The 24,217-nt window shown below is 46.8% G+C and overlaps 5 protein-coding genes across 9 annotated transcripts in view; 2 read left to right on the top strand and 3 right to left on the bottom strand.

The window, feature by feature from the left end:
* The window catches only part of PGS1 (phosphatidylglycerophosphate synthase 1), a 42,873-nt gene extending 41,458 nt beyond the window's left edge, over positions 1–1,415 (bottom strand). For all 3 annotated transcript variants that reach the window (XM_053453049.1, XM_053453048.1, XM_053453047.1), the window contains exon 1: positions 1,303–1,415. In XM_053453049.1, the coding sequence (XP_053309024.1) occupies positions 1,303–1,400 (98 nt within the window). In that variant the 5' untranslated portion in view covers positions 1,401–1,415. The remainder of the gene's footprint in view (positions 1–1,302) is intronic.
* A 4,845-nt stretch (positions 1,416–6,260) lies between these two features.
* Positions 6,261–8,536, top strand: SOCS3 (suppressor of cytokine signaling 3). Its single transcript, XM_053453211.1, has 2 exons — positions 6,261–6,347; positions 7,341–8,536. Exon 2 carries the CDS (start codon positions 7,437–7,439, stop codon positions 8,034–8,036), a length of 600 nt encoding a protein of 199 aa, XP_053309186.1. The 5' UTR covers positions 6,261–6,347; positions 7,341–7,436; the 3' UTR covers positions 8,037–8,536.
* Positions 8,537–10,991: 2,455 nt separating this feature from the next.
* Positions 10,992–16,693, top strand: LOC128471293 (uncharacterized). 3 transcript variants are annotated; one of them, XM_053453209.1, is made up of 8 exons: positions 10,992–11,008; positions 13,966–14,185; positions 14,355–14,438; positions 14,784–14,872; positions 15,190–15,375; positions 15,607–15,744; positions 15,885–16,077; positions 16,205–16,693. In XM_053453209.1, exons 2-8 carry the CDS (start codon positions 13,987–13,989, stop codon positions 16,498–16,500), a joined length of 1,185 nt encoding a protein of 394 aa, XP_053309184.1. In that variant the 5' UTR covers positions 10,992–11,008; positions 13,966–13,986; the 3' UTR covers positions 16,501–16,693. The 3 variants fall into 3 exon arrangements, with proteins under 3 accessions (XP_053309184.1, XP_053309185.1, XP_053309183.1); XM_053453208.1 differs by lacking the exon at positions 10,992–11,008 and adding an exon at positions 13,757–13,893; XM_053453210.1 differs by lacking the exons at positions 10,992–11,008; positions 15,607–15,744 and adding an exon at positions 13,756–13,893.
* A 381-nt stretch (positions 16,694–17,074) lies between these two features.
* Positions 17,075–18,781, bottom strand: BIRC5 (baculoviral IAP repeat containing 5). Its single transcript, XM_053453212.1, has 4 exons — positions 18,554–18,781; positions 17,609–17,718; positions 17,392–17,509; positions 17,075–17,260 (listed from the first exon to the last, which is right to left on the bottom strand). Exons 1-4 carry the CDS (start codon positions 18,704–18,706, stop codon positions 17,165–17,167), a joined length of 477 nt encoding a protein of 158 aa, XP_053309187.1. The 5' UTR covers positions 18,707–18,781; the 3' UTR covers positions 17,075–17,164.
* A 640-nt stretch (positions 18,782–19,421) lies between these two features.
* AFMID (arylformamidase) lies at positions 19,422–23,260 on the bottom strand. The gene is made up of 11 exons (XM_053453348.1): positions 23,143–23,260; positions 22,832–22,922; positions 22,643–22,747; positions 22,265–22,313; positions 21,936–22,021; positions 21,721–21,793; positions 21,369–21,466; positions 21,208–21,286; positions 20,942–21,077; positions 19,668–19,772; positions 19,422–19,572 (listed from the first exon to the last, which is right to left on the bottom strand). Exons 1-11 carry the CDS (start codon positions 23,176–23,178, stop codon positions 19,543–19,545), a joined length of 888 nt encoding a protein of 295 aa, XP_053309323.1. The 5' UTR covers positions 23,179–23,260; the 3' UTR covers positions 19,422–19,542.
* Between the last annotated feature and the right edge of the window lie 957 nt (positions 23,261–24,217).

Genomic DNA, 24,217 nt, shown 5'->3' with positions numbered 1-24,217 from the left:
CACAGCCCTAAAAGCCCCGATGTGTATAAAAACAGCAGGAAACGGCTTTATAAATTAAATCAAAAATTTAATAGAATATTTATTTTACATTAAGAGCGATAATCCATAAAAGGTCCTGCTAAAGCCACGCCTCTAACCACACCCCCAGAATAAAGCCCTCCCTATCAGATAGCTTAAAGTTCTTGGACGGTATTATAAAGTAAATCTGCAAATACATATTTTAAATTTATATATACAAAAGTACATGGAAATAGCAAATAATAAATGTTTACCCAACGGCAGATAACAAACAATAAATGTTTATATTGGAAACAAAATTAACTTTCATGAGAGAGAAAAAAATAAAACCACCCAGAACAAAGTATTCACCAAAATTGGGCTTAGTAACGGCTGGACGAAGCCGACCACGAGCAGCTGGAACAGCCTGACTAAGCGATTACCGAGATCGCGGAATCCCCACCGCAGGCTTTTACTGCTGGGATTTAGTTTGTGGCGATGATGCGTTCAGCCGGCTCCTCTTATCTCCAGAATGTTAATCATTTTAAAGAGGCAGCAAATAGTTCAGGAAATTAGCAAATAAGTATTTGTAAACTACAGGGGGCTGCGTGCTCTGAGAGGGGGCAGTTATACCAGGGGCTGCCTACACAAAGTGGGCGCAGACATAGCGGGCACTGCCTGCACTAACCGGGGACAAACACAGCAGGGGCTGCCTGCCTAAGGGGCACACGCTTACACTGTGACTGCCTACATTACGGGCACACGCTTACATGGGGGCTGCAAACACTACAGGCACATGCTTATACTGGGCCGGTCTGCACTGAGGACACACACTTATACTGGGACCAGCTGCACTCAGGGGACACGCTTAAACTGGGACCAGCTGCCCATGGGTCACACACTCATACTGGGAGGGCCTGCACTGAGGACACACACTTATACTGGGACCAGCTGCATTCAGGGCACACACTTATACTGAGACCAGCTGCCCATGGAGCACACACTTATACTGGGACCAGCTGCCCATGGGGCACACACTTATACTGGGACCAGCTGCCCATGGGGCACACACTTATACTGGGACCAGCTGCCCAAGGGGGGCACACTTATACTGGGAGGGCCTGCACTCAGGGGACACACTTATACTGTGACTGCCCACACTACAGGCACACACTTATACTGGGACCGGCTGCAGCCGCCGTTATCCCGAGCTAATGTCACATGCACATTCACTGTTAGTCATGACCGGACTCGTACTGCACACATGTACTGTTTACACGTTAACACCATGGCTGGTACCTGTACCTGCCACCGCGGTCCTTATTCCGATCAAACATGCGTGCAAGTAACGCAACCAGCCCGGGACCTCTGAGCCGCCTCCACAGAACAGCGGGCGCCGCCATCTTATCCGGAAGCGTAGCTTAAGCTGCCCCGCCCACTGCTGAACTGAAAGCTTTATTTACACTCACCGACACTGACAGCCCAAACTCCATCTGATAATAGCAGGGTCCTCAAAAGTACTTCAAATTTACCCCATTTCTGGACACATTTAGCACAAATGGCAATTGTATGCAGTGTAACTGATTATTATTATTCATATTCCATTGTTTATAAAAAATAATGTGGCCATAGAAATATATGGGGGCATTTTTGTCAGGTTTTTATACGTTTTTACCTTTCTTCTTGTCCCATAATACTCTCTGCAGTCAGATAAAGTCTTTGTAGTTTTCCCGTCGGCAGAGATAAATAGTAGCATAAATTGTATAAATGATTCTGCCGCAAAATATTTATTAACATATTACAATCGTCCGCAATCAATCACTGCTGATAATAAGGGGTTAAACACATTGGTCACCACATAAATTCATCCCTTTTTTAATCATAATTAAGGGGGGGATTAAAAGGTGGACCATTAAAAAAAAATCAGGTGTAATAATGTTTTGGGCTTCAGTTTTCACCATACCTGGGAACTGTCAGGGTTTTTGCCCCAATGTCAGGATGAAGGGGCAGTTTCTCAGGGTCACACAGACTGGAGCTGGCTCCTTCTCTGATCATACATTGGTGTGTTTGCTCCCAATATGTTGTGGTTCATACCCCTGTTTGAATGCAGGTGACTATAGACCTATAGAATATATACAAGTGTATCTATAAATAATGACAAGCCACAGTTTCCATGACAACCGGTGTCTCTAGCCAACACTGGTGGACCCAACTTGTTGGAGACACAATAGAGATGGTCCTCAACACCTTAATACCAACTCTTGTGCTTTAAGACAACAGGTTTCCCCTCCAGTAACAAATGTCTAAAGGGTTTCCTTCTGGTTGTGTTTTTGAGGTTGTGCAGAGCTTGTACTTTCCTAATGAAATGCCGTATTTTCACAGAAAAACCCAATTTCCCTATTTCATCTGGGATTTCACATTTGTATGAAAATTCCTCAGAAAGGGAACTTTTGTCAGATGAGATATAATCTGATGTCATCTATCTATGATCTGAATGTCTTCATATTGTCATCGGTCAGAAACATTTCTCAAGGGGAAAGAGAAGTTCCTTGAATGAAGTTCTAAATGTTCCATTCAACTCAAAACTTGAGCTTGAAAGTCCAAAGATTCTAATCAAAAGGTTTTCCCAAGCCTTGTGTGTCCCAGCCAATATCTCCCTACGTTCATACCAGGTCTGGAGGAAAAGAACATACTGGTCAAAAACCACCGGTGGTTCTTCTCCTCAACCTACGTTATCCCCTCCTGTGACAAAAACACAACAGGGACCCTCATACAGACCTAGCAGAGTTACTGGATCCCAGCTAATCTCATGTATCTTAGAATGTCCGTGTGGTCAATCACAACCTGATACTTGGTCTTTGGGTACAACCACCTGGAAGCCCTATCTCTATGGACCTTTTCCCATCCAATTCTGGACAAACACAGAAAGAAAACATGGAGGCACATAAGCTTTTGGGACCTCAGAGGTCACTTGTCAAGATGAAAACTGCTTTGAAAAAAGACCCAAATGGTCCCAAAAGCTTATTTTAGGCTACATTGTTTCCATTGTTGGTCCAACAAAAGGTATCATCTTCAACTAAAGACCGCTTTTGTTCGGCCGGAGATCCAATGTCTTGGCATGTTAATTGCTTCTTGTTTCTTGTGTATATCACATTATTCTATGTGCAAAGGAATTGCTGGGGATGTTGTAGATCCAAAGAAGGTCTACTTCTCATATGAAAAGAGTTAACGAGATCGGCATGGTGGTTGAGTTGCCTGTGGTGTGTCTATGAAATGTCCAAGGTTCTCCCTTAGGCATTCAGTTCTCGGTAACAGTATTGATTACCTGACTTCCCAAAACCATCAGCACCTGGTTCACTGTCCATATAAATGAAAGTATAAATCACATTATCCGCTATTGTTTTCTGTCTAATCCTTTCTCTTTAGGGGAAAAAAAGGTCATTTGGGGATCATAGATTTTTACGGTAATTTCTAATACGGTGACTACCCACCTCGCAACAATCCGGGCATTTTGGTTAACTTAGCTGGGTTTTAATTGGTTTTTTTATTTTCTTTTTTCCCCTATTTCTGCATCCTTTGGGTTAAATTTGAAACTAACCTTTTTTTTTTTGGTGATTTCATAGTATTCTGATTTTTAAGATGTACGTGGAATATTGGGGGGGAAACGTTAAAATAGTTGTGACCTACATTTATTTTAATATTGGCAGTGAAGGGTTAACGGTTAGCGCATTTCCATGCGGTCTAAGTGTCCGTGTTATGGACATCTTTTAATGGTTGCCCGCGATAGTAAGTGGGACGTCGACAGAGACTCTCAGCTGAATTAGGGAAATCCCTCCGCACGCCCGCGCAGCTTTCAGCTTTATTTCACCAGACTCGCAGTGAGCTCATTAAGGGGAATTAGTGCTTTCTGTGGAAATGTGACAAACATGTTTCCTACAGCAGAAACCTTCTTCTTCCTCATTATTTTTCGCATTACGCACACATGCAATTTGTCTGCCGGTGTCACCCATACACAGATCGGCTAGTGCAGACTGTCAGTGTTACCCATACACAGATCGGCTAGTGCAGACTGTCAGTGTTACCCATACACAGATCGGCTAGTGCAGACTGTCAGTGTTACCCATACACAGATCGGCTAGTGCAGACTGTCAGTGTTACCCATACACAGATCGGCTAGTGCAGACTGTCAGTGTTACCCATACACAGATCGGCTAGTGCAGACTGTCAGTGTTACCCATACACAGATCGGCTAGTGCAGACTGTCAGTGTTACCCATACACAGATCGGCTAGTGCAGACTGTCAGTGTTACCCATACACAGATCGGCTAGTGCAGACTGTCAGTGTTACTCATACACAGATCAGATAGTTCAGACTGTCTGTGTTACCCATACACAGATCGGCTAGTTCAGACTGTCAGTGTTACCCATACACAGATCGGCTAGTTCAGACTGTCTGTGTTACTCACTATCTGTCTGTTACCTTTTATTGGGCCCACATAAAAAATATATAACTTGTCTAAATAAGAGACCCCTGAGGTCCCCAAAGCTTATGTAATGTTACATATTTTTTAACATCAACTTCAACTAAAGACTCCATACTGATGCGGAGAGGGACTGTCTCGGTTCGGGACTGTCTCTGATCCTCGGGCGTATATTAAAGGGGCTTCGTCGGTCTGTCACTCTCACAAGCGGAGGGGCTCCTCCAGTTTGTTATTATCACACAGGGGCAAGGGCTCCATGCGTCACTCTCCACCGTCCCGCTGCGGGATCAACTCCCTAAATCCCACCAACGTCACCGTTCCCACTTCTCAGAAGATGAGGATTTTTCCTTTGCTTGTCTAAAGTTTATTTGAGGCCGTCTAGGTGGCCCCTCTCGGCACACACTGGGTTTTTTCATTCACTCCCGGCAGAGGAAATATCAAGGATTTTTTTTTTTTTTTTTGTAGGAAAATCTTCTCTTTTTCTGTTCCACAGATTTCTGCCAAGTACGGGCAGAGGCAGCGCATGTTCGCGCTCACTGGGGACGGCTTTTGTTCGTTCTGCCTACGGCGCTGGGTTTGTATTTCACCTGAAGAAGCACCAGCTGTGTATTCAAAGGCCGGATTCCCAGAAACGCAGGAGTGTTTGTGTAGTTACTGGAGAAAGAGAGGAGGGACTCCCATGGATCCGAATGAATGCATAAATAACGCTGTGTTTAACCCCTTCCTGCACCCAAACCCTTTCACCGCAGGAGGGAGCGAGCCACACTCCTCATGTTTGGCTTCTAGCTCCCTGTACCCATTAACCATTTCACTCCTTCTTCATTCATTAACATCTAACCGCATAACTATGCGCTCACACACGCTCGCCCGTGACATTAACCTTTCACTCCCCATCTCAAAAAGAATATCTCTATATATTAAAAACCACACGCAAGGTTATTATTTATATTATTTATATATTTGTTGTACAACACTAAATACGTTAACTTATACACACGGAAATGTAACATAGAATGTGTTCTATAGGATCTTATAATCTATCCCCCATCTGAAACGCCTTTAGAATTGTATATATATATATATATATATATATATATAATATCATATGAGCTGAAAGCTATCAGTTATTGAAAAGGAAAAGAAATGAAAGTATTAATCATAATTTTGAACAAAAATAGAACCCAATAATAAACATATAGAGTCATAATAATAATAAAATAATAATAAAATAATAATAATAATAATAAAATAATAATAAAAATAATATAATTATATATTTAAATATATTATAATATTTATAGATACTAATTATATATAATTATATATACATAAATATTACCAACTTAAACGTCCTAATGCTCTCTTTAATAAAGCAATTGCCAAATAGCATTTACTAGCAGTTTTAATTTTAGAATTAGCAATTTAAATATTTTTTTATGTATTTTTTTGAATGGGGGTCTTTTTTTCATTTAAAGAAAATAAGGGGCCACACTGCTGCTTCTGGCCATTGTCTGTGTGTGTCCTGCGGATTCTTGGAAGGAAGCAGCGCTGAGAGCCGGGAGAAGCCATGGTTGTGTGAGCCCTGCCAGGAAAAGGGAGGCTGGGGCTGGAAGGCTGCCCTCCCTGAGCTATGTATCATACATACTAATGGTAAGATTACAGGAAGCCTTGTTCCAGGAATAAAGGTGGGGGAGGGGGGGGAGAGGGGCGGGCTTAGTGGAGAGATGGGCCGGACTCCCTATTATAAGACATGCATGAGCTCATGGGATCACTTATATGTAACTCGTATCACAAGAGGCTGCTCGCTAGCACTCACTGGGAATATATCAGCTTTACCGTAAGCCCAGGATCCGCTCGCAGCAATATCAGGTACCTTCATGTGCACTTTATATAGCAGAACGATCTAAAACTAGAGGCTTCGAACTAGTGTAACAAAGGTTTACCCTACCGAGAGGGTAGTAGATGAGTAGAACAGTCTCCCAGCAGAAGTGGTAGCCGTTGATACAGTGAGGGCATTTAAACAGGCATGGCATAGGCGTACGGCTCCTGAATCTAAGACAAGACCAACGATTAAGGTCTTAATCTTTACAGCAGACGAGATGGGGGGCCGATCTGCCGATGGGTTCTATGTTTAAGTATTTATTTGTTATTGTTTATTGAATGCGTTGCTTTGCTATGAGCTGCTTTCTTCTTGTGTACAAAAAGTTACTTTAAAATAAACATTATTGCAATTTTGCATAAATGTTTCAGAAAGTATCTTTCTGTATCCAGGGGAAACGATTGTAACTTTTTTAAATATGACACTATTTGTCCTTTGAGACTTCTTCGCCTCCGAGGATAGGCGATAGGCGTTTAGGGGGGGGGGTCTTCCCTACACCAAAACAGATGATGTCTCGTTGGTGGACTTCAGAAGTTGTGTGATACAACCAAAGAAGAGACCTCTGAGGTCTTCAGTACTTATACGAGTATATTGGCTCGCTTCCATCTAAAAGCTGGGGGAATCCAAAATATTTTTTGGGTTTTTTTTTTTTTCGCTGACGCCATGTGGCAGTGACCGGTGGGAGGGGGTACGGTTCCCAGCTGGTGTGGGTGAAATGACACGACAGGGGATGTGTGTTTGTACAATCGATGGAAAATATGACTTTTCTGAGAGACCGGTCATGAGAAGGACCTCGTTAGCAGCTTCATCGTAGAGAAGGTTCCTCACCCAAGCGATCATCTCGTTGAGAATGTTCTTCTAAAAACATTGTATCCCCGCCGGCAATGCGGTTAGACCAGATGGGGATGAACAGAATTGTCAGAATGAGCTTTTTCTTCTTCTTTCTTGTACCAATCCTTATGTTTTACTTTGTTTCCACCTAGAACCCTGCTATGCACCGAGGCTGAAGTCCTCCACCTGACGTTCAATCCACGCTCGCTTCCCCCGTCCTTCTTTCGGCCAAGCTGGCTCCAACAGTCATGGTCACGCAGAGCAAGTTCCCGACCATGAGCCGGGCTCTGGACACCAGCCTACGGCTTAAGACCTTCTCCTCCCGAAGCGAGTACAACCTGGTGCTGAGTGCCGTACGCAAACTCCAGGAGAGCGGCTTCTACTGGAGCACCGTCACGGGCAGCCAGGCCAACCTCTTGCTGAGCGCGGAGCCCGCGGGTACCTTCTTGATCCGCGACAGCTCAGACAAACGGCACTTCTTTACCCTCAGCGTCAAAACGGACTCTGGTACCAAAAACCTGCGCATCCAATGTGAGCCGTGCGGGTTCTCCCTGCAGACCGACCCACGCAGTTCGCAGCCGGTGCCGCGGTTCGATTGCGTCCTGAAGCTTCTCAGACATTACATGCCCGCCAAGGATTCTGGGAGCTGCGGCAAGAGGTCCTATTATATTTATTCTGGGGGAGAACGCGTTCCTCTGCTCCTTTCGCGGCCTTTGTCTTCCAACGTGTCCACCTTGCAGCATCTCTGTAGGAAAGCGGTCAACGGACAGATCGAGAACTTCGAGGCTCGGGATCAGCTCCCTTTGCCCATTAAGGATTTTCTGCAGAAATATGACTCCCCCGTTTAACCGAACGAGCAAATAAAGGGGGGAAATCAGAGAAAAAAAAAGAATATGAATTCTGAGAGCCACCAGCCGGAATACTAAGGACACCTGGTGACGTCTGAGACAGAGTCTAGGTTGAAGAGAGAGTCCTTGGCGCTTTCCAAGAAGACTGAGACAAGAGAAAAGATGTGAGTGGTGGCGTAGAGGGCCAAAAGGTGGCCGAGACTCCGTTAAGAGGGTCTCTAGAAGAAGGGGACAAGTCCATCCCCGGTCGACATGATCGTCTGGACCAGCACAGCTTCAGTACCAAACGCTGCTTCCCCAACCTGCTTCCCGTTGCATGCCGGGTGCAGGAAGCTGGACAGGGGGAGTAGTATCATTGCTGCACCAACAGACCATGTTTTGGTTTCCTCCTCGGCAACGCCAGAACAGGTGGGTCTGATTTCGCACTGAATGTACAGCCGTAGCTATACGGTCTTCTAATTTATTACAGAATCACCTATACAGCCTTAAAAAAATAACAAGTCTTCTGCAAGACGCCAAAGGGGTTACCCGTCCCCGCCGCTGGGCATTACCTGTACTCGGAGCAGTGGGAGTTGGAAGTATCTATACAGACCGGACCGTGGGCTTCCAGCGGACTGAACTTTAATTTTTTTGCACAAAAAGGATTGGAACTTGATGATAACATTGGAAAGGGCCCTTACTTTTTGACGAAGAAGGGAATGCCAGGGCTGCCTCCCCCAAGAGCAATACCGTGGTTAATATGGCTGCCCCTGAGCAATTCGTGACTGATTGAAGAACGGTTATCTTTGCAGATCAGATATTCTGACCGTAGCATTTTTTTATTATTATTATTATTATAATTGCACAAGAAATTTTGCATCAGAAGTACCCTCCGGGGTGTTGGCGAGGCCGAAACAAAATAGAGGTAGAATTTTTACAGTACTCGATCCTACTCGCGTTTACATGGTGGCCGGAGCCGTGCAATTTTTCCAACAAAAAAAAAACCAATGTTTGCACTTATTTATATTTTACACGGAAAGAACATTTCAGTAATTTATAATAAAAATATTTTATATTGGAATAAAAACATGACGTTTGGAGTCAGTATGTGTGTGTGAGCGGGAGACGGGGTTGCAAGTCTTGATCTGTGTGTGTGGCTGGGCTGCTGGTTCAGCCGCTGGCTGAGGCTCATGGGAGTTGCTTGTTGGCTACCGCTGTACTACGTGAGTAAAGAAACATTTATTTCCTGGTAAACGGAGAATGCGTGCTATGAAGGAAAGTATTCATGCCCTACGGTGTTGGGGAGGCGATACAGTGCGTTGTTGACAGCATTCAGAATTTTAATAGTTGCTTAGCACTGTTAAGGGAAGGGTTAATCGGGAGTCTACGGGGTTAATAAGATGTGTCACTGCCCACTGTCACACAAGAATAATATGGAACCTAACAGTGCTGTCAAACATGGGGGTTAATATGTTACAGAAACAGGGTTAATCAGAATTAGTGAGCACAGGGGTTAATGTATCACAATGTTCTGGCATACATGAGGTTAACGTGTCAGTGTGGCAGCACACAGGGGGTAAATGTGTCACAGCGTCCCGGCACACATGAGGTAAATGTGTTTTACAGTGTGGCGGAACACATGGGGTTAATGTGTCACAGCGTCCTGGCACACATGGGGGAAATGTGTCAGAGCGTGCTGGCACACATGGGGTTAATGTGTGCTGGCACACATGGGGTTAATGGGTCACAGCGTGCCGGCACACGTGGGGTTAATGTGTCACAGCGTGCCGGCACACGTGGGGTTAAGGGCACGCAGTAAATACCCCCGTCTCTTATAAATAAGTTTGGGGTAATTGTTGTCTTAAGGGCTCGTGATAAAGTGTACCGGCCCTTTAAGCGGCGCTCGGCGTTGCGGAGGGAAGCCTCCCATTCCCGTTCCAGGTTCAGGAATGCGGCTCATGCGTCACCCTCCTAATAGGCACATTCCTGGTAGCCCCGCCCCCTGCGCACTTCCTTGTTTCCACGGTAACGGGATTAAAGAGGAAACACAGATTCCTATCCTGGTGCCAGGAAATGGAGGGGGGGCGACGGGGACCGTTAAAGAGATCCCCTTCACCTGTATGAACGGCCCTCCGGACCAATCGCTGAGCGCCAGCCGTACCATCACCTCTATGAATAAAAAAACATCAAATAACGTCACGTCGTTCCCAGGTCTACTATGGGTCCGAGCAACATCCACCGCCCTGCAGGACCAACACCATCTGAGCCTATCCCACCTCCCCCCGGAGGGGATTCAATGAAATGACTACCTTTTTTTACACTCACTCTGAATCATGTATTGTCCAACTTATCTCTCAGACGGCTTCCAGGAACCTCGAGCCTTATTTCAAAATATCAGACGTATGGAGTCCGTGTCACAAACCAGGCGGCTGCCAGGAATGGTCGGCGGATGTATGTAAAGTTTATGTAATATCCTGAAACTTCGTGACCTAAAAAGACGGCACCCCCCCCCCAGCTTTAGAATGTCCGTGATTCTCATCGATATTTCCCAACGACTGAGAGATCTTATCTCGAGGCGTTGGCGATGTTTGCGAGGGGTTAACCTTTGTTTTTTTTGGGTGTATAATTCTCAGTTGAGTCATTCCGAGTTCCCGGCTTCTTAAAACACGAACTTTTGAATGTTTACGGTTTTTCCCTTTGTTTACAGACATTCTAATCGGAGCGGCCCCCTTGTGATATGGTTCCAAATCATCGTCTTCCCAGAACTTTGAATGGGGGAAGACGATGAGGCAAGTCGAGTGAGGGGACTGTTGGGGGGGGGGTGGCGTGATAGTCTGTTTTTTTCCTGTTGGCATGGTAACAAACCACTCTTTCACATTTTCCAGACCGTGTCCACGGCGGATTCCAAAGCTCTGCCGTCATCGAGAGCTCCGAAACCCAGCTGCAGGGCTTGACGAGGGAGGGAGCCCTGTCTGCCGAAGCCGGGGCGTGGAGTGGGTGCAGCGGGGAGCGCCAGGGAATCCCTTACCGACGTCCAAATACACAATGCCACGTGCCGAGGGCGGGGGAGGGGGGTCTTATGAAAACATGGCGGACGCGGCCAAACCCTGGGGCTGATCCAACGTCTTTCTTTAACTTCATTCCATGAGCTTATGGACGTTTTCTGGAACGGGCTGAAGGCATCTGCAGGAGAAGACAATCGGGGCCTGGAAGAGTCACCAAGTCACCGGATCCTGAGGCGTTGGTTTAGGGCCCCGGATCGCGCACTTAAGTCCCATGAGTACCGAGGTCTGATGGCTCCAGGAAAGACTCCGATGTCCATACCTGGGAACTTTTAGGCTGCGCCTAACCAAAGCCCCCCTTGTGAGATGCGGCCAGGACTACCTGTTGACATCGCGGGTGGCCCCACTGACATCAATGAGCGTTCCTGCTGATTTAAGGGGGAAATGGGCAGGGAGTGGGGCGTGTCATGACCCTGCTTCCGCGACCCGGAGGATTCAGAGAACCGGAGAAGCGGCGTCGCTCCCGGAGTCTCCCAGGTGCGCCGATGTCCTTCAAGTGTGACTCGTGCCAGGTTGATCTGGAAAAGTTGCCAACCTAGCCCATACCTCTCGAGTGTCGCGGGTTTTTCGGGCGCCGTCCAGCTGTCTCGTGTGGCCACCTCACTCTCCTGATTTTGGAGGCAGTCAGGATCATGGCCCAGTTGAGGAGATCTCCTTATCTTCCCAGGAACTGTAAAAGCCACCATTGGAGATTCCTTTTGGCCCTTCATGTGATGCCCTGCCACTAAGAGGTGACTCTTTGAGTATGATGGGCTACGCCTCTAGACGCTGCCCACTTTTAGGTCTGGCCCTGCCCATCCCTGCCTCTTGCCACACCCCCAACACAGGTGTCCCGATTTGGTGTCCCCAAATGTTGAGGTCATGCTAGTGTTACCCAACAGAAGGACCCCCATCAAATGAAAAATTAAAGACGTTTTGGGTGGGGTGAATGCAGGATGGAGAAGGAGCCCCTCATAGGCTGGGCCATAGCCAATAAGAGAAGAGTTAACATATAGCCACACCTACATTGTATTAAAAAAAGAAGAATTCTCACCCAGAAAAGAACAATAAAATCCAGGAAAAATTACATTTAGAATCCCCCGCCAATGTAAAGAAATTAAAAGGAGGAGGAGCAAAGAGGGACTGGCCAAACTAAATAGGGTCACTTGGGGGGTATCTATCAGGGCTACAAACAAAGTGGCTCGTCCTTTCTGAAGATATAAACAAGAAATAGACCAAAAACGTGAACCGGTAGATCAGGTTATCCCGCGGCTAGCACAGAAGTAGTAGTATTTGCCCCGGCTCTGTCTTCTTCTCAAACTGCCGGGATCCAGAAACCAGCAGAAGTGGCTATTATTCACGGAACTGCTATATAGTATTTAGAACAGGAAAACTTTCTAAAAATCTTATAAATGCCATTGTCTGTTTTAAATAAAATAATAGCAAAAATCATTTTATACTGTTATATTTAGATACAAAAAATATATATATAATAAAAAATACAACTAAATGTTGGTTAAATAAAACAAAAGCAAAAAATATTTTTAGAATGTTAATTTAAGATACAAAAAAAATCTTTATAATAAAAAATACAAGAAAACGGTTAAGTAACAAAATTGCAAAAAAAATGTAAAAATATTTATAATAAAAAAATACAAAAAAAAAGGTTAAATTTAAAAAAAAATTGCAACATTTTTTAGAATATAATAAAAAAAAATACAAGAAAATTCTGGTTAAATAAAATGACTTTTCCGGTTTTAGTTTAGCAATTTTGCAATTTACGTCACAGTTTCAAAAAAGGTCACATTGCAACATTGTCACGTTTAGTCCGAATACGTGCTTCATTTTTGAAGGTTTTCTTGAGTGGTGATTGTTTAGCTTCGCTTGGCCTCAAAATACCTTTACGGTAATGTTTATGACAGAACGAGGACGTGTTAATTAGACAGGAGCAGCATGCGCCATGGCCAAGGTGATCTAATTATATCCATTGTCTCGCGGTTACTGGAAGCACCGGCCCCGGGCGTTCCAGGAGCAGGAATGGGCGTCAGAGAACGGGTGTCCCTAAAGCTATGCTCCCTATAGCATGGTATCACTCAAAATAGAAGGCGCTGCAGCTGCTCTTCATGCTTTGATGTTATGATGACAGAAGAGCATTTGGTGGCCCGGGGGGGGAATGTAGGAGATTCCAATCCTACCCCTTATACAGAGGCCTCGAGTTGGTTTAGAGTGATGAGAGTTACACCCTCAACAGCAGTTTACAGAATCATAGCCCATTTTTACTGCTGTAAGGAATCAAACCATAGTCGTTGGTCTCGTCTTAGATTCAGGAGCCGTATGTCCATCCCATGCGTGTTTAAATCCCCTCACTGGATTACCCTCTACCACCTCTGCTGGGAGGCTGCCCCAGTTATCTACCACCCTCTCAGTAAAGTAAAGCTTCCTTACATTCCACCTCCTCCTGTCTGTTGTTTAATCCCTTTAAATCCTCTCTCTCCCCCGAGCCATAAATACTGAGATTCTTTCATCTTTTCTGATCATTTTGGTCACCCTTTCGTCGGGGGGGTTTCAAACGGTCTTTGGGTTACAAAAGTCAGACCCTGCGCTTTTGGGAGAGGATTTTGGGGCACAATCCCCGCAATCTTCCGATTTTGCCCTTTGGAGTGCTGTGCTTGCAGTCTGTCAGCAGGTGGGGCACTGTGCACTACGTAAGAACCCGTGGATTAACCCACAATGCACTGTGGCGTCCAAATTCCACGCTCGTGGGGGTGGGGGGTGTAATGACTGCTGCGAGGCTGACGGTGGGCCTGGGCTGCTTCTATAGGGCTGCAATAAAGCCTGTAAGTCCACTATATAAAGCATATCCGCCGCACACACCGCTCGGTATTAAAGAACCTCTTCCTTTAATCTAGTCCAGGTGCCGGTGGAAAGCTATGGAGCAAAGGACTTCAGATGTCCCGGGGACAGTCGGAGGAGTCCGTTCCATGTATAGATCCACAGAGGTCCAAGAAGGGGTGCAGGTGGTGGACCTGCGCAGTGACACGGTGACGCAGCCCTGCGCCGAGATGCGAAAAGCTATGGCGGAGGCCAAGGTGGGGGACGACGTTTATGGAGAAGACCCCACCGTGAATGGTAATTGCCAAACCCTTGAAGACTCGGAGAGCGTGCTTAATAGATTGTAAGCTTGCGAGAGCGTGGCCCTCTGCTCCTGCACCGGTGCTGCGGTATCTGCCAGCGCTCTGTAAATAGAATGTTACGTGTTGTCTGTTCCCGTCTAACGTTCCGTCTCATTTCTCTGTAGAGATCCAGCGTCGGGCTGCCCAGATACTTGGAACGGAAGATGCTCTTTTTGTGACTTCTGGGACTATGGGGAACCTGATCTCAGGTAGATACCTTCTCGGCTCCTGTAGAACCAGAACTATCTCAGACGCCAAGTCCCAGACACATTATCGTCCTGTTATATATACATATTTTAGTCCGTCACGGGAGCTGAGGAACCTTTAAACCCCAAATATTATTCCAGTAAATGATGTAAAAAAAGCCTCAGAAGGTCTACGATTGACTATAAACCCCAGTATGCTTCTGAACCCCCTGGGAGTTTTCGTCCAGTAGTTCCCCCCATTGACCAGACATAATAGTTGTGGAGCCTTCGGTGGATGCTCTGTGTAATTTTGGGGATTTGGGACTTTGGTACATAGCGAGCTCAGCCTTCTCCCGCCTGTCGTCACAGTGATGTGCCACTGCCGGACCAGAGGAGCCGAGATCATCGTAGGAGACGAATCGCACATGTACATATATGAGCAAGGAGGTGCCGCGCAGGTGAGATATGTCCTCCGACGCTCCGTTATCCCCCCTTGTGGCTTCATCAGATATCTTTTCGTTTTAGAAGGACAGTAACACCGTATGTACAAAAGCATGAGAAACAAAGATAAATATGACATCATCATTGAGCATTCACGTATCGTAGACTGAACATGCCACATCCTGATTGGATGACTGAGAAGGATGAGTGCTACCCCTCCATAGATGTAGGGAATCAGAATGCTGAACCCTGATGCGACCCTCCCTCCCCGAGACGCTGGCCATAATCAGTCCATCATGCGATTATTTTCTATTGATGAGTCTCTCGTCTGTAGATCGCTGGAGTGTTTGTCCGTCCAGTGAGGACCCTCAGCGACGGGCGCCTCGACCTGAAAGATCTGGAGAGTAAGATCCAGCACGGGTTCCCCGATCCTCACTACGCGGAGACACGTCTTATCTGCTTGGAGAACAGCCATAATCGCATGGGCGGGCGCGTCTTGCCCGTGTCCTACATGGAGGAGGTGAGTCCTCCTTTGCGTCCGGGAGTTTCCACCAGGTCTACCTCCTCACCCCTTGGTTTGCAGGGAATATACAATTATCTGGATGAAGTAACAATAATCTAGTTTCATGTACTGATTGATATTAAGGTAATTTATATGTTTCGGGCGATTGTGGTATTTACTAAAGGTCATCCCGCTGTAGCCGTTGGTAATTAATGTGTAAGAACCCACGGATTTGTCTTCTCTTCGCAGGTCCGGAGACTTGCTGACCGGTACGGGCTTAAGGTTCACCTGGATGGCGCTCGGCTACTAAACGCTACCCAGTCGCTGCGTGCGGATCCAGCAGAGATTGTTCGGTTCTGCGACTCGGTGTCCCTCTGTCTGTCCAAAGTACGGCCAACGGGAGGGGGTTAGTGGGTAACATAGAGCAGAAGGCAATCAAGGGCCCTGGGCACATTGGGTCATCTACGTAAAGGGATCCGTTGTCCTACCCCAAGCTGGGGTGTGTTAAATGCCTCATTCTGTTTTAGGGTCTTGGTGCTCCTGTCGGTTCTCTTCTTGGAGGGACGGCACAGTTTGTGGCAGATGCTCGGCGTGTGAGGAAGCTGCTTGGTGGGGGCATGCGCCAGGCGGGTGTGCTAGCCGCTGCTGGCTTGGTTGCTCTTAATCGGGCTCAGGAGAACGTGACATTGGATCACCAAAATGCTAAAATGTTCGCCAAGGGTAAGTGGACTTTCTCAGCATTTTGCCCCAACAGGCTGGATACGTCCCTCGCCAACGACCTTTAGCGCGCCCTAGACGGCCACTCTTGGATTGACCAATCGAATTTCTCGGCTATGTTCCTCCACAGGTGTACAAGAAATAGGTTCCCCGCTTTGTACCTCGGACCCGGCGGCTGTGGAGACCAACATTGTTTTACTGACCATGAATGAGAAGCTGCTTCCCGCTCAAGACTTGTGCGAGCAGCTGAGCGCGGTGAGCCCCGCAGAGATAGCAAGCGGACAAGGAGTGAGCGTGCGCGCACTGTCCTTCTCACCCAGCTGCGTGAGGATGGTTTGGCATCGGGACATCTCCGAGCTAAACACGCGGCAGGCCCTGGAAAAACTCAAGCAGGTCCTTCGACGAAACGCCGGGGTGCAGAGCTAAACGAGCACAGTGACCTCAACACAAAGGTCGTCCAAGGTCACCCATCAAAGTATAACCCACTGATTTCCAAGCCACCTTCTGATTTATGTAAATCAGTTATATTAAAGAACTGACTGTTGGGGCAGGAAGATGCGAGGATCTGTAACTAAATTATAGCAGAATGGCTTCAAATAAAAAACATTGAATATTTGAATTTTTTTGGTCTTCAATATGATGATGATGATGCGCAAGGAACGAGACAGACACTCATGTTTTGCAGCAGCAGTAAAGCATTCCAGGCGTCTTTCATGAGTGGAGGGTGGATGAACTATTCTAGAAATACATCTTAATACATAAGAAAATATTTTTTTCCAGTTTAGTTTGGTATATATATATTTTTTATTGTAAAAAATCCTCAAAGAGAACATAAAATTAGAAATGTACAACAGCCCGGAAGGGTCATTATCGCTCATGATGAAAAGAATAAAAAGAGACAGGTGATATATATTTACAGGGGGAATAAAAAGGTCTGAAAGGGTTGAAGAAACAATGGATTTGGGGCAAAAAAAAAAAAAAAACGACTAAAAATATTTTGATGAAGTCTGCGTTTTAAACGTGTCGCCCAATTAAAAACGGGTAACCCGCGACGCAGGAACACGCGTCCGTAGGGGAAAGGAGATAAAAATCACGCCACTTCGTCTCCATCCAGTTTTTCTAAGGAGCTCCGCACGGTGTTGGCCTTGGCCTGGAACATTTCAATATGGAGGCTCATCTTCTTTTGCTATGAACATGACGGGGGGGGAAGTGCCAATTACTAATCTGACAGTAGGAGCGCTACATGCACATGCGCGACTGCATTTGCAGGGGGACACTATGAATAGTTAATAGACCCCCCAGTACCGCGGCACTCACCATCTTGATTTTCACCCGCTCCTTGTCCAGTTTAAGGAATTCGCTGAGCGTCAGCGCTTCGGGCTTTTTCTTAAGGCTGATGAAGAGGCAGCCGGGCGAATGCTTCCTGTGCTCCTCCCTAAGAAACATTTTATCGGATTTATAAAACGGGAAGCCAGAAGGTAAACAGCAGCTCCCTCCGTCTTTTATCCCGGATCTCGGGACTGTTGGCACTTACATGGGGTCGTCTTCCGGCTCCCAGCCTTCAAGCTCCTTCAGGCAGAAGAAACACTGAGCCACGTCCGGGCTGTTCCCCGTGGGGCAGTGAATAAAGCCGGCTTCAGCCATCTAGGAGCAGAAAAAGACCCCATCACGTCACACGAGGGGCATCAAGACACACAAATGCCCCGCAGCGCACATACAAGTCACGCAAACGCCCCGCAGCGCACATACAAGTCACGCAAACGCCCCGCACATACAAGTCACGCAAACGCCCCGCACATACAAGTCACGCAAACGCCCCGCACATACAAGTCACACAAACGCCCCGCAGCGCACATACAAGTCACACAAATGCCCCGCAGCACACATACAAGTCACACAAACGCCCCGCAGCGCACATACAAGTCACACAAACGCCCCGCAGCGCACATACAAGTCACACAAACGCCCCGCAGCGCACACACAAGTCACAAAAACGCCCCGCAGCGCACACACAAGTCACAAAAACGCCCCGCAGCGCACATACAAGTCACACAAACGCCCCGCAGCGCACATACAAGTCACACAAACGCCCCGCAGCGCACATACAAGTCACACAAACGCCCCGCAGCGCACATACAAGTCACACAAATGCCCCTTCATAGCAGATACCCCGACACCAGCCAATCCCGCAGACACCCCACATCATAGCAGAGGCAACTACATACAGAGGGCATCGGTACCCTTCCTAGGGGTATTTAGTTCTAAAGCAACACTAGCACTTCCGGGAGGCCAAATACTGTAATTTCACCCCCCCCAAAAAAAAAAATATATATATATATATACCCCAGCAGGGTATTTACTGACCCCTCAGGGCAAAGCCCCCCAGTGCAGCATCCAGTCACCCCTCCAGGAAGGCTCACACACACCACTAGGCCCCGCTCACACTGGTGCTGCACCCCTCCGGTTGCCCCGTTCTCACCTGCTCTGGGGTACAGGCGCAGCCCTCGGTGAAGGGCCAGTTGCTGAAGGTCGAGATCCGGGTCTCCAGACGGTAAAGCCTCCATTCGTCGGGTAGTTGAGGGTCCCCGTCCCGGAGAGGAGGTAAAACAAGTGGAGAGTCCTTCAACATCATTCTCAACCGCGAAATTCAAACCGAGCGCTGCGCCAATCACGTTCACCTAGCGAGGAACCATGGGAAGGATACGGACTACAACTCCCGGCATGCCGCGTTGCGCAGCTTTGAAACATATCAGACTCTAAAGATCTAAACACCAGAGATCGAACGTGGCTGTGCTGGTTTAGCTGCGGGCGCCATGTTGGTGGGGTTGGTTTTTTTCATGTCTGCAAACCAAATGGCCGCATCCTTGCAGGATAATAAGCTGGGATCCTCTCTAGTGTTTAGAACTCCACCTCAGAATTTGAATGTAAAACAACCAATGGCGGTGGAGATTCTTCATGACGCAGCATACGTTGCAAAACAGAACCACAACTCCCAGCACTCTCATAATTCATATTTGATAACAGTCAAGGCTGACACTAGGACACTTATAACAACATGTCCCCAGAAATGGTTAAATATCATGGTGGGCAACAAATGATTACGACCATATGGTATTAACACTTGGAATAACTACCAACTGACCTAATTTTGGTTGGGACAGTCTCGAGAGGCTCTGTAGCCTATCACATGTTTGCCCTAAAATAATATTTTTTTCTTTACCGCACCCACAAATGACACATATATGACTATTTTAAAGCAACTTTATTGTTATTACGACATCATCGGCACACCCAGATTGCTGACTAATAGTACTTTTTCATTTTTTTAAATCAGCGTTTCCGTTCACACGTATGATGTCATTTGTTGTCACATTTTATTGCGTGATGAAAAAGTAATCACAGTGGTGGTAGATTCCGATTGGCCGCCCGAACGTTCTATACACACGGGCATCTTTTCCGCTGTTCGGATTAATTTTTCGTGATCATTTCCAGAATCAGCTGTCGATGAAGAAAAAATACGTTAAAACCCCACCCATGAACCCACCATATATCCCCGGCCGGTATTTCGTCATCACAGATTCCTGGCGATTTACCCGCGTGAGCTCATAGTCTTCCTGTGATAATCTCTCGATGACATCAAAGTGATCAGTGCCCTCGATTTGTGCGAAGCAAACGTCGAGACCAAGAGACTTCAGACTCTGCAAACAAAGAGCCGTATGCTTAGCTTTCTGCAAACAGATCGGCCCTCATCCGGCCCCCCGTCCAGTCGCCCGTTTCTCCTGCTGTAAAGACTCAAACCTTAATCAGTCGTTGGTCTCGTCTTAGATTCAGGAGCCAATAGGAGATGTTTATGTTCATCTGAACGATAGGGATTTCTTTCATTTCGATATAAATGGGGAAAATTCCCCAGCAGGAAAAAAGGAATTTTCTATGAGGGTGGAGTACGGGAAAAAGCAAAAGGTTAAGGTCCACGTCCGATGACCCCAGGATGTCCTGCGCAGATCAGCTACTTTCTAACTTCTAGTTCAGTCAAGAATCCAAATGAGACGTGGCGTCCAAAAGTGACTTGCTTTAAGCCATGGTCGTTAGACAATACATTAATAAAGAATGATAAAATTGGGCATTCCTGCCCCAAATGTCCAAATCAGATTGGCTGTTAAAAATGTTACACGGAGAAGGAGAAAAATCCTTCCTCAAATACCACCATCAATGGACGGGTAGTAGTGGTACTCCCATAGAGGGTAGAGTAACAGGAGGTACATGATGGACGGGTAGTGGTGGTACTCCCATAGAGGGTAGAGTAACAGGAGGTACATGATGGACGGGTATCTAGTGGTACTCCCATAGAGGGTAGAGTAACAGGAGGTACATGATGGACGGGTAGTAGTGGTATTCCCATAGAGGGTAGCGTAACAGGAGGTACATGATGGACGGGTATCTAGTGGTACTCCCATAGAGGGCAGAGTAACAGGAGGAACATGATGGACGGGTACCTAGTGGTACTCCCATGGAGGGTAGAGTAACAGGAGGTACATGATGGACGGGTACCTAGTGGTACTCCCATGGAGGGTAGAGTAACAGGAGGTACATGATGGACGGGTACCTAGTGGTACTCCCATAGAGGGTAGAGTAACAGGAAGTACATGATGGACGGGTATTGGGAAATACTAGGATAGACACAATACCTCCAGAGGAAGAAGTATTTCAATGTTCCTTCCAATACTCCAAGAGACAGAAAAGTACTGGAAATGACTGGAATAAGGTGCCTTTATTTACTCCAGAAAAAGTATTTCCGGAAGGCTAGATGTGTAAAATATTATACAGAACAAGAGAGGTGTCTGGGAGGGATCCAGAAACAGCACGGTACCTGGAAGTACTCCTTTGACTGCCTCTGGAACTCAGGAGAGTCATGCTCTGCCACCACGATGACTATGTGGCAAGCGCTGGCTCGGCTTTTGGTGTTTTCTACCCACAGTATGGGGCTGTTCCTTTCTGCCACCTCCCTGTTGGGAAATACAACGTTGTCAGGTGGTGGGATATGGATCATATCATCTACTTAGATCGGGCCCTCAGACTGGCCCGCTATGTCAATGGTTGACCATCCTAAGAGAGATGGAGGCCAGGTGGACTCACTGTGACATCCCCAAGGCATCGTTGACGTAGGTGTGGATGATAGGAAGGAGATCGTAAACTCCACTAACCAGCAGGGCTCCTGGTACAGACAAAAAAATAAATGCAAGTTACAACCAGACATCAAATGTACGGCCTTTTGTGCAGTAAACAGTTATGCTCACCTTTAATGTTAGGAGAGATGCCGTATTCTGACCAATCAGTGCCCAGTGCCATGGCGACCAGGTGAGCCCCGGCAGAATGTCCACACAGGTAAACCTCTCTGAAAATGGGAAACCGGACTCAAAACAACATGGATCTCTCACAGGGTCCTACAGCCCTTAAAGCCCCAACAGAATGCCAACAAAAATAGCTATTAATAGGTCACAAAGTCCTGTACAAAGTCTGAGTAAAGCCCCGCCCCCAACCACACCCCCGATCTAAAAGTGCCCCTCTTGCCCTTCTGAAACGAGGGGAAATGGTGTCGTTACGTGGCTCGTGACCTTATAAATGACAGATTAACCTATTTAGACTCACGTGAACTGTGGATACTGCGTCAGGGTTACCGCGATGCTTCGTCTCACTTGGTCCACGATGAGGTCCATGTGACCTGAAAAGGAAACGGAGGCTCACAGCTATTTCTTTTAGGAACCCAACCATTAACCCATTAATATAGACATCAACTTTAATCTGGCATCTATGTTAAAGATCTACAAAGGCAATGCCACTGCCCATTTAAAGGGTATCCTCACCTCTAGGGGCGATGTCATAGTCCATTACCATCACTGCAATACCGTGGGACACCAGTGAGGGCACCATAAAGCCAGACTCCTCTTTACTGAAAAGGACAAACGGGCCATTTTTAAAATGAGTTGCACAACACAAGGAGAGATAACTTAATGGGGAGGAATAAGAATGCGTATGTTGAGATGACTGCTTACACTGTACATTCATAAAGTGGGTTTATAACATACAAACATCTTAATTAAATCAGAAAACACCATTACGACAATTTTTGAATTCTAAAGCCACCCTATCTGTGAGAACAGAAGCAGCCTGATCTTCTTGGGTCTCTTTTTACCTGAGGAACTGCCAGTATCCTCCATGGATGTAAACCAAAAGTGGGCCTCCTGTGACGGACAGAGAGAAAAACTGGTGAAAGCCAAGTATTGTTTGGAACTGAGACTTCTATGCCAGCAGAATGACCAGTGCCCTCGCTGGCAGCGGTAGGAACCCAACATTGCTCATGGTGGACATTTACTGGGGTCTGTGGTGGACAATTAAAGTATGGACCTTCACAAACTTTGCTATCCTTGCCCACTGGTCACTTTTCCAGACCACTGTCCAATGCTCATTTCACATCAAAATAGGCATTAGGTGATGGAGGCATTTTCCGGTCTAGCTGTCACAGGAAGCCCCTCATTCCCGGTAGAAGCCCCTCATTCCCCGTAGGTCTCACCGCTTGGGGTCTCCTGGGGCAGGTACAGGTCCAGTTTCTCGCTCTCTCTTTCTCCGTAGGGGATGTTCAGTGTAGCGCGCGTCTTCGTACGGGATAATCTGGTGCCTTAAAGTATAAGAACAGTCAGATTAGATAAGAAATACGTTTAGAGCCAAGACCCCCGCGGTGCGCCCACCAGCCTGCGCCCACCTTCTGTAGTCTCCTTCACATGGGCATCTATCACTACATCCTTGTCCAGGCGTGGGGACCAGTGACTCGGGGAGTACTGGTGCTCCAGTTCCTGGGGGGGAAAAAGTCCAGAGTAAAACATATTGCCCCATCTCTAACATCTCATCCAAGGTGTTCTCGTGTTCTGAGGTGTTGCATGTCCCCCCCTTAACTTATTTGCCCCAGGTTTCCAAGTGAAGCCCACATGCCCCATAACCAGCACATGTGCCCCAGAATACACTAACACGTGTCACGCACAGCATGTAGAAGACATTAACCAGGGTGTCACTCACCTCTCTCCCCAGCGTTCTCCAACCTTCGCTGGCCATGCTGTCCGTCTACTGTCTCTGTGCGATTTGTAGATTATCTCTGTGTATGGTGTCTCTCTGTATGTGCTGTCTCTCTGTGTGCTCTCTGTATAGTGTCACTGTATGTGCTGTCTCTCTGTGTGCTCTCTGTATAGTGTCACTGTATGTGCTGTCTCTATGTGTGCTCTCTGTATAGTGTCACTGTATGTGCTGTATGTCTGTATACTGTCTCTGTGTGTTTTTCTCTGTATACTGTCTCTCTCTCTCTGTGCTCTCCGTATACTGTCTCTGTATGTGCGCTCTCTGTATACTGTCTCTGTATACTGTCTCTCTGTAAACTGTCTCTCTCTCTCTGTGCTCTCCGTATACTGTCTCTGCATGTGTTTGTCTCTCTGGGACTCTGACCTGAAATGTCTGTGTCAACGCTCTCTCCTTATAGGGATCCGACTTCTCAGTCCCTCCCAACCAGCTCAGAAAGACGTACAATTCTCAATCACCGAGAAAAGTGAGTAAAATCCACCTGTATTCAAGCAGGGAGTCCAGCTGTGAGATAGCAGTGAGAAAAGCACCAATCAGGAAGCTCGGATAGCATTAAATCAGATTAGAATGTGATGGAGTCGGCTCCTGTCGGAAGTACCCCAAAGATCTGCCCTTTAACCCCAAGATTGGGGTAAAAACCCTGAAGGCCAGGAGCAAACCTTGATCGATTGGTACCCCCCCCCTCGGACTCCTGAGCCGTCAGCGAGGATCTTCTGCGGATCGAAACAAGAAAAGGAGACGGGGTGGATGGTAATGTCCCGATTTATTTAACAAAGTGGATCAAAAGGTTACGTTTACGGAGTAATCAGCGGGAGACAAAGAAGAGACTTATGTGTTTGTTCAGCTTTCTAAACAGCAAAGATCAATACGGAAAAACCATTAGTCCGTGGGGTTCTGCAAACGGGGTGTTGAGTTGGTGCTTTTGCTTCCAGTATGTCATGGTTGATATCCCTGCTTGAATGCAGGTGGCTCAGTTAAGTGCATCTCTCATAAATGACAAGGTTTCCATGACGACCGGTAC

Source organism: Spea bombifrons, chromosome 13 (genome assembly GCF_027358695.1).
Source record: "Spea bombifrons isolate aSpeBom1 chromosome 13, aSpeBom1.2.pri, whole genome shotgun sequence".
Taxonomy (NCBI): domain Eukaryota; kingdom Metazoa; phylum Chordata; class Amphibia; order Anura; family Pelobatidae; genus Spea; species Spea bombifrons.
The sequence above is the reverse complement of the archived record's forward strand: the minus strand, read 5'-3'. Positions and strand labels throughout refer to the sequence as shown.

Excerpts from the sequence above, each read along its gene's own strand:
- SOCS3 (XM_053453211.1), top strand. The coding sequence starts at position 7,437 with ATGGTCACGCAGAGCAAGTTCCCGACCATGAGCCGGGCTCTGGACACC.
- LOC128471293 (XM_053453208.1), top strand. The coding sequence starts at position 13,834 with ATGACTGCTGCGAGGCTGACGGTGGGCCTGGGCTGCTTCTATAGGGCT. Across the intron at positions 14,186-14,354 it reads AGAAGACCCCACCGTGAATG|AGATCCAGCGTCGGGCTGCC; the intron begins GTAATTGCCAAA and ends ATTTCTCTGTAG. Across the intron at positions 14,439-14,783 it reads TATGGGGAACCTGATCTCAG|TGATGTGCCACTGCCGGACC; the intron begins GTAGATACCTTC and ends CTGTCGTCACAG.
- BIRC5 (XM_053453212.1), bottom strand. The coding sequence starts at position 18,706 with ATGATGTTGAAGGACTCTCCACTTGTTTTACCTCCTCTCCGGGACGGG. Across the intron at positions 17,719-18,553 it reads GCGCCTGTACCCCAGAGCAG|ATGGCTGAAGCCGGCTTTAT; the intron begins GTGAGAACGGGG and ends TTCTGCTCCTAG. Across the intron at positions 17,510-17,608 it reads GAGCCGGAAGACGACCCCAT|GGAGGAGCACAGGAAGCATT; the intron begins GTAAGTGCCAAC and ends AATGTTTCTTAG.
- AFMID (XM_053453348.1), bottom strand. The coding sequence starts at position 23,178 with ATGGCCAGCGAAGGTTGGAGAACGCTGGGGAGAGAG. Across the intron at positions 22,314-22,642 it reads GCCCCAGGAGACCCCAAGCG|GAGGCCCACTTTTGGTTTAC; the intron begins GTGAGACCTACG and ends TGTCCGTCACAG. Across the intron at positions 21,467-21,720 it reads ACGCAGTATCCACAGTTCAC|AGAGGTTTACCTGTGTGGAC; the intron begins GTGAGTCTAAAT and ends TCCCATTTTCAG.